The sequence below is a fragment of the Hypomesus nipponensis genome, chromosome 9 (genome assembly GCF_054491055.1).
Source record: "Hypomesus nipponensis isolate SF chromosome 9, ASM5449105v1, whole genome shotgun sequence".
Classification (NCBI taxonomy): domain Eukaryota; kingdom Metazoa; phylum Chordata; class Actinopteri; order Osmeriformes; family Osmeridae; genus Hypomesus; species Hypomesus nipponensis.
The window spans coordinates 9,889,872-9,897,064 of NC_140369.1; the positions used below are offsets into that span (position 1 = coordinate 9,889,872).

General features: G+C 39.5%; 1 protein-coding gene across 1 annotated transcript; it reads left to right on the top strand.

Moving 5' to 3' along the window:
- The first annotated feature begins 2,590 nt into the window (after positions 1–2,590).
- Positions 2,591–7,155, top strand: faim2b (Fas apoptotic inhibitory molecule 2b). Its single transcript, XM_084705637.1, has 12 exons — positions 2,591–2,812; positions 3,341–3,401; positions 3,635–3,702; positions 3,820–3,884; positions 3,974–4,027; positions 4,121–4,171; positions 4,301–4,340; positions 4,463–4,500; positions 4,733–4,820; positions 4,977–5,072; positions 5,336–5,389; positions 5,534–7,155. Exons 1-12 carry the CDS (start codon positions 2,798–2,800, stop codon positions 5,681–5,683), a joined length of 780 nt encoding a protein of 259 aa, XP_084561763.1. The 5' UTR covers positions 2,591–2,797; the 3' UTR covers positions 5,684–7,155.
- Positions 7,156–7,193: the final 38 nt, after the last annotated feature.

The following is a 7,193-nucleotide window of genomic DNA, read 5'->3' on the forward strand; positions in this document are numbered from 1 at the left end:
CATATTTTGTTATGCAGTCCAGCTGCCAGTTTAATCCTGAATGCAACATGATAGATTGACAGCATTGTTGCCATCTATGTGCAACAAATCCTTTCCAATAAAGGGCCAGCGTTCAGAGTGATACAAAAGTCTATATACACCACCTGCTGGACAGCAAGTTTATTGGCAAGGTAACAAGTGCATTGGGCCAATGTAAGGAAATTTCATTATGTTTTGATTGTCAGTTATGGCAGAGAAATAGGTTTTGACTACTATGAATTTCTACTCAAAATTTTAATAAAATAGATCTATCATGACCAGACACCAAGGTTTCTGGTCAGGATCCAGAAAAGATGTCTTGTGTCGCAGTTAACAAATTGGAACCATGACCTCAACAACATGGGGCTCTGCTGCCATCTCGTGGCCTTCCAGTTAGGTTGGATTCAGTTTTAGTCAAGAGTAGTAACTCAGATTTATGCATGACATTTCTATACAAAAATAGGATTGTCATAAACAACATTGAGACGGTGTGAGCAGTAACCAGTTACCATCTGTTATCAAATAAAATCAAACCAACAGTTATTTGTATAGCCCTCTTTACAAGCAATGTCATAGAGGGCTTCACAAAAGCTCACAGAACTGCCCCTCAACAAACCGAAACAGTCAAAGAAAACAGGGAAAAACTCCCAGGAAAACAAATTGAGAAATAATGGAAGAAACCTTGGGAGGAGCAATATGGTGTGGGATCCCTTCCTCCATAGATGGTTGGTGACAGAGAGGTAGGACTGTCAGCTAAACATAGTCATGCATCAAGAGTAGAGAATATAATGTGCAAATGGATGTTGAAATACAGATATTCAGAGTTCCAACTAAATGTTTTGTAGTAGCTGTCATCCACAGTAGCTGTCATCTCAACTCATGTCAGTTTAGGCAGTGGTAGCAACAGGGCTGGGAATCGTATGATCAGCACAGCATCACAGGACAGCCAGGTTGATGGATAGGAAGGGGCCAAATTCTGTGTAATCCATCATAAGAGGCACCGAGTACCCCTAGAATGGAGCAGGATGTCTGTTCCAGTGTAGAGAAACTCTATGTAAGAACTCCCTGTGCCTCCATTGCTTCCAACTGGCAAAACACAGTAACATAAGATGGGTAGGTTTGGAGACCACCTTAGTGAAGCCTGTGGAATCTGTGAGAGCGGTGAAGGCCTTGCTTAATGGATCCGTTAAGTCATTTGCATGAATTTTGAAATATCCTATAATTAGGATGTTATCAGTATATATCACAAAGTCTGCAGCAAAATCAACAAATTTGTGTAGGAACAGAATGTGGGCAGCGATAAAGAGTGGCTATACAAAATGAGGGAGCAGAACTAATAAGATTATTCGTCTTTAGTGCAGTTGGTGGTTTCATGCAAATGATCATAAATGTTTTGAAGGCGTTCACAGAATTCAGGCTGAGGTTGAATCTGGAGTCATAGATCACAGCAACACTGCCACCTTTCTTAGATACACGAGGAACGTGTACGCCAAATCCGGAGGAGACGCTTCATTCAGAGAGGTACATTTGTCAGGTTTCAGACAGGTTACAGAGAGTCCGATCAGGTTCAAATTGCATGCAGATATCAAGTCGTTAATCAAAACAGCTTTTGTAGATAGGGATCTGATGTTCAGCAAACCATTATTCCAATATGACCTTTAGCGGATTCAGTCTCTGGAGATATTTCCTCAGTATCAGTATCAACAATCAGTTGAAGTGTGATACAGAGGGGAAGAAACATGTTGTGCTTTCTGTTTACAGAAAAGATTCTGTAGGAAGAGTAATCTTTGTTTTATAATGTTCTTAACTTCTATCTCATTACTCCTGTCTATCTGTTACTAAACCGGTCTTACACAAAACCATGAAGTCACTTCTAAAAATAAATGACTGGAGTTACTTTGAGACATTTGGAATGTTCTAGAGAAGTTTAATCTTCCACTTTTCACAGCAGAACAATAATTAGCACTACACCAATTTGCTCAATGAAGAAGTTGATATTAAATAGACATACACTAAAATGCTTTACCCTACACACATATTATATAGAGATGGACATAGGGATAAAAGGTTTGCACGTTATAAAAATACATATGGTTGAATAACACTCCTAAGAATAATTATAATTTGTCTCTTTTTTCATCATGAATTTGTTGCCTAGTCTTCCATTGTATTGTGTTTCTACTTCTTTTAGTTTTCTCCTACATTCCTGATCGTTCACGGATACTGATCCATGTTACGTAACATTCTTACGTCGTATGTGCCTAACAGAGATATGTAAGTCCTTTGAATGTGCTGGAGGCAACCCACCAGGTTGCTTAGCGGATCTGAAGCCTTGGTAATGGATTTCCAAAGCAGCTGTCCAAAACCAAGAGTCCACCCCTGTTTGGCAAAACATTTGGTGCATTCCTGCCTCAACTCCAAACTAAAACCATTACACGGACACTGCTCGAATGTCCTACTTTCTTTGTGGATGGGGGTGGGGGAGTGGGATGAGGGTTGGAAGGAGATTAACCTCATAGTGCTTTATAAAAGCTTGGCGTAATCTGCATAGTGGAGATTCAGAGGAGACACTGTAAGATTCACTCTTTCTCAGTTACCGTATGAGTGCTTTAAAGTGTATCTCAGAACACTGATACTTTTGCTAATAATATCTTTAAAAGGAGAACACTTTACAAGGGAACTGCTACAGACAAAAACTCCTTAGAGATTGCCTTCAGAGCGAGATTAACTGCACCATAAACAGCAGTGAAACACTAAAGGAACCCTGGAAGAAATAACCATGACGAAGGGAAAGGTATGGGCCTGCATTTCTAATTTGATAACTTAAATATCTACTTTCCAAAATATATCACATATATCCTAGACACATATTAGTGCATTGTTTTTCTGCAATGTCTCTGTCACCTTAATAATCAACCAACATGTAAAAAGTTAGATAAATATTCACTGATACTCTTTAACTGACTTCATAACTGGTCTATTATTTTGTATCTACAAATCTTTGTCATTGTACTGTATGTGACAAAACACCAAAATGGTGGCCTAATCCCTGAGCCAAACCAAACATGGTGACTGGTGAATGCATTTATAAATATGGTTCATGCTTCTGGTTTCATTTGATTTATTCATGATTAGTCAAATGTAATCCAGTAAAAATTAATGATCCGTACTAATATGTACCAGAATCTAACACAGCAGACAATGCTATAGGGCTGCATAGACATTGGATGGGCCATACAGACTTTGATGTTTATTTTTGAAAGTAGCTACAGGCCTCTTTGTGTGCGTGTCTGTACCTTTGACTGTTGATACATGTTATTAGGTATCTGCCACAACCAAGACTGGAAACGAGTATCCACCCAGCTATGAGGAGGCTACAGCAGGTAAAGAAACCTTAGCTGTAGGCCCCTGTTTAAAAAAGTGGGAAGAATTACAACCTTCCACTGAACTAAGATAGGTGGTGAGAGCAGAGTAGGATGTAGTTGAAAAGTCAAAGATGAAGTCATCTACCTCAATTCAGAGATTTACAGATGCTGCTTTATGGGGAAGATAATCCTCAATCCCCCACCTTCTACCTCCTCTTCCTTTCCCAATGTCTTCCTCCCCCTCATCTCAGATTATGGCGAAATGCAGGCCCAGTTCTCCTGGGATGACAAAGTCATCCGGAGGATCTTCATCCGAAAGGTATTAACTGTAAAAACACTGAAGGGAGATAAAAAAGAAAACATTCATTTCATAATCTTTATTTTATATCTGCCAATACTGTCAATAATGAGTCCCACTCCTCATTTATTCACGCAGGTCTACTCCATCCTGATGATCCAACTGTTAGTGTCTGTGTCTATTGTTTCTATGTTCACATTTTGGTGAGTCTCTATATTAATAATCAATGTGTGTGCCCGAGTGTGTTTTGTTTGTTCTCAACAATCGCTAACATTGTCTCAAATTTCCTCAGCGCACCAGTGACATTTTACATTCAGACCCATCCTGGACTGTACTTTGTCTCCTAGTGAGTGAGAACCTATAGAATGACCGACATATCACTATCATAATTAAATTATTGTGTCAATGATTGATGACGCTATGCTTTCCTTCCCCACAGCCTCACCTTCTTTGCCACTTACATCGCGTTGTCCTGCTGTGGGGAACTGAGGTAACCTTTTTCGTTAACTCTTACTTTATGGGGCAAGGTTGTGTCACAATCAGTTCATAAATGTTTGGCATGTTACAAGGACTGTGGATAGATGTTTTAAACATGTCATATGTCCAAATGTCTAAACAGGAGGCAGTTTCCCTGGAACCTCATCTTACTGACTATCTTTGTGAGTACCGATGACAGAACACAGTGAACTGTTGAATATGAAAAGAGAAAATGATATTCTATAGGTCTCAATAACCTTAGTCTAACTGCTCTATCCCTCCCTGTCTCCTCTCTCCTCCCCAGACTGTGAGCATGGCCTCCATGATGGGCTTTGTGTCCAGGTGAATACACACACATGATGGGTGATAGTATGTGTACTGTATGTGTACTGTGTGTGTCCTGTATGTGTACTGTATGTGTACTGTATGTGTACTGTATGTGTCCTGTATGCAATATTTGAGAAGCAACATCTGTAGGCTTGAAAGGTGACATCCCCCTGTTGATTAATGATAACGTAATTCAGTTTTTTAGTGCAGATGAAACGATCCATAAATGATTGTGTTCCTTCTCCAGTTTCTACAACACTAAATCAGTGGTGCTATGTCTAGGAATTACTGCTTTGGTGTGTCTGTCAGTCACCATCTTCAGCTTTCAGACTAAGGTGAAACAAACCATTCCATCTTAAAGTAATCCAAACCAAGAAACCATGTAGAGATGTTTGAATAATTCTATGATTTGATTTATCGTTTGTTAAATTAATTAATTCAAATTAGGATGTCTCTATTTGATCATTCCTTCTATGTCTTTCCTACTCTAGGTTGATGTCACTTCCTACCAGGGGGTCCTATTGGTCCTATGCATGGTCATGCTCTTCTGTGCCATCACTCTGTCTATCGTTGTCCCCTTTGGATATGTACGTTTCTAAGCGAGTTTGCATTCTGTTAGCCCTCAAACATGTAAACAACCCAAAGTAGGTCAGGATGATGTCATCCAAAATAGATATAACTAACAGTATGTCTAAATATAGATGACCTATCCCATGAGGGCGTGTGAAAAGATTAGCGTTAAATCTCTATTAGTAATCTTAAGGACAATGTAAACAAGTCTAAGCCTTTATTAAATGAGTGGCTTATCTTCCTTAACACTGTTCAGTAACAGTCTTACCTGGTATTGCAGGTGCCTTGGTTACATGCCATCTATGCTGTGATAGGAGCCATCTTTTTTACTCTGGTGAGTGGCAGACCTCAAACACATATAAATTATCATCAAGGTACAGAGTGCTTTATAATGTTAATGTTGAGTACAACTTGTTTTACTTGCCCCCCTTCCCCCCCCCCCACTCTCTCTCTCTCACTCCCTTCCATGTCTGTGCAGTTTTTGGCGTTTGACACCCAGCTACTATTAGGAAGCAAACGTCACACCATCAGTCCAGAGGAGTACGTATTTGCCACCCTCAACATCTACCTGGACATCATCTACCTGTTTTCCTTCCTGCTGCAACTGTTTGGTGGAGGCCGTGATTGAAACACCTGTCACTCGCTCCTGTTTATCTATCCTATCCATTCCCACTCCCAATCTCTACTTCAGTTTTAAAATCCATTCAAAAATGACACTATGTATTCATTTTAATTGCAATAGCCATCAATTGATCTGCCAAGATGAGGGCATGTTTCAACATTCTATGATGTTCCAGCTTTTGCATCTCTGACCCTTTTCCACCAAATTAGCACTGGTTCTTTAACCAGTTCCGTTCAAGATTATTGAAACCTTGGTGCAATCTAGCAAACCAGTCCGCGTTTCCACCAGTTTTTAGAATGACCTAATCAAGGATGCGTCATCAACGATAGGCAAGACAACAACAGTTTTTTACCCAGAAAATATTACTTAGCCTACTCGTCGTCCCACATGAGAAATAGGCTAGGCAAATAGGCTTAGCCTACATGTACATTTAATAAGTTGGAAATATGGTCACATTTAAAGTGGTAACATCACAATTGGCACGATGACAGACTACAGTTTCCAATAATAAACTTTGCACGCGTATTTAAAAGACAGAACAAATATTGTAAGTTATTTCAGATGCAAACACGGCCGTGCAGACATTCATTATCGCTACCGAATATAGACAATGGAATTTTTCCAAGGAACGCACTTTCTATAGCCTACGCCCACTGATGTCGTCACGGTTCCACAACTGAAAACCAACTTTTCACGCCCTTCGAGTCAATTGGACGCAAGTTTTAGGGAGACGGAATGCTCCAAAAGGTAAAAATTAGCTGGGCGAACCTGAACGGAATCCGCAACATATTGGTGGAAAAGTGGTTTCAGACCGGGGTTGTCCAAGGTCACTTGCAATACTGCAATCCTACTGTAACTGTAGCTTTCTGAGTTACTGAGCCAAACAAGTAAGGGACAGTTGCTGACCATACTGTTAAAGCAGTCCAAATGTAAATACATCTTAGTATTCTTATTATGTGGATTCAGGAAATCTGCACTATACAGCTCAACAGGATTGAGTTCTGATTTCATATTGCACAGATTTTGCTTTTTTAAGACAGTCTCAAGAGAATTCATGTTTGTATCCTAAAACACTACTCCTTGCATCTCAATATAAGAGTGGACCAGGCTTAAACATACAGTATGTGTGTGTGCATGAAGTTGATTTTTTTTTCAAACCTTCAGAGAATAAGGCAAAAAGAACTACACAATTTTGGTTAGAAGTGTGGAATAGAAGTGTTATGTATAAAAGTTGACCATGGTTGCACATCAGAATACAAATTAGTTGCAAGTTCTATTGTAACTTGAATATAGTTTGTGGCCTCTGGATTGGGCTTGTGTAACAATGTTGCAACAATGCAACACCCTTATATTCCAATACTTATTTTGAAATCAGTGTGAAAGCCAGGAGTGAAGAGATTCCCTTGTTGTGATGTTATAAATGATAACTTTGTTTCAAACATTAGGATTCAGATGGAGAAATAAACAATGCACGAGGTGGGGACAATATTATGTTTGGTTTGATTTCTTTCTCCTA

Coding starts and splice junctions, on each gene's coding strand:
- faim2b (XM_084705637.1), top strand. Junction 3,703..3,819: donor GGAGGATCTTCATCCGAAAG/GTATTAACTGTA, acceptor TTATTCACGCAG/GTCTACTCCATCCTGATGAT. Junction 4,341..4,462: donor TCATCTTACTGACTATCTTT/GTGAGTACCGAT, acceptor TCTCCTCCCCAG/ACTGTGAGCATGGCCTCCAT.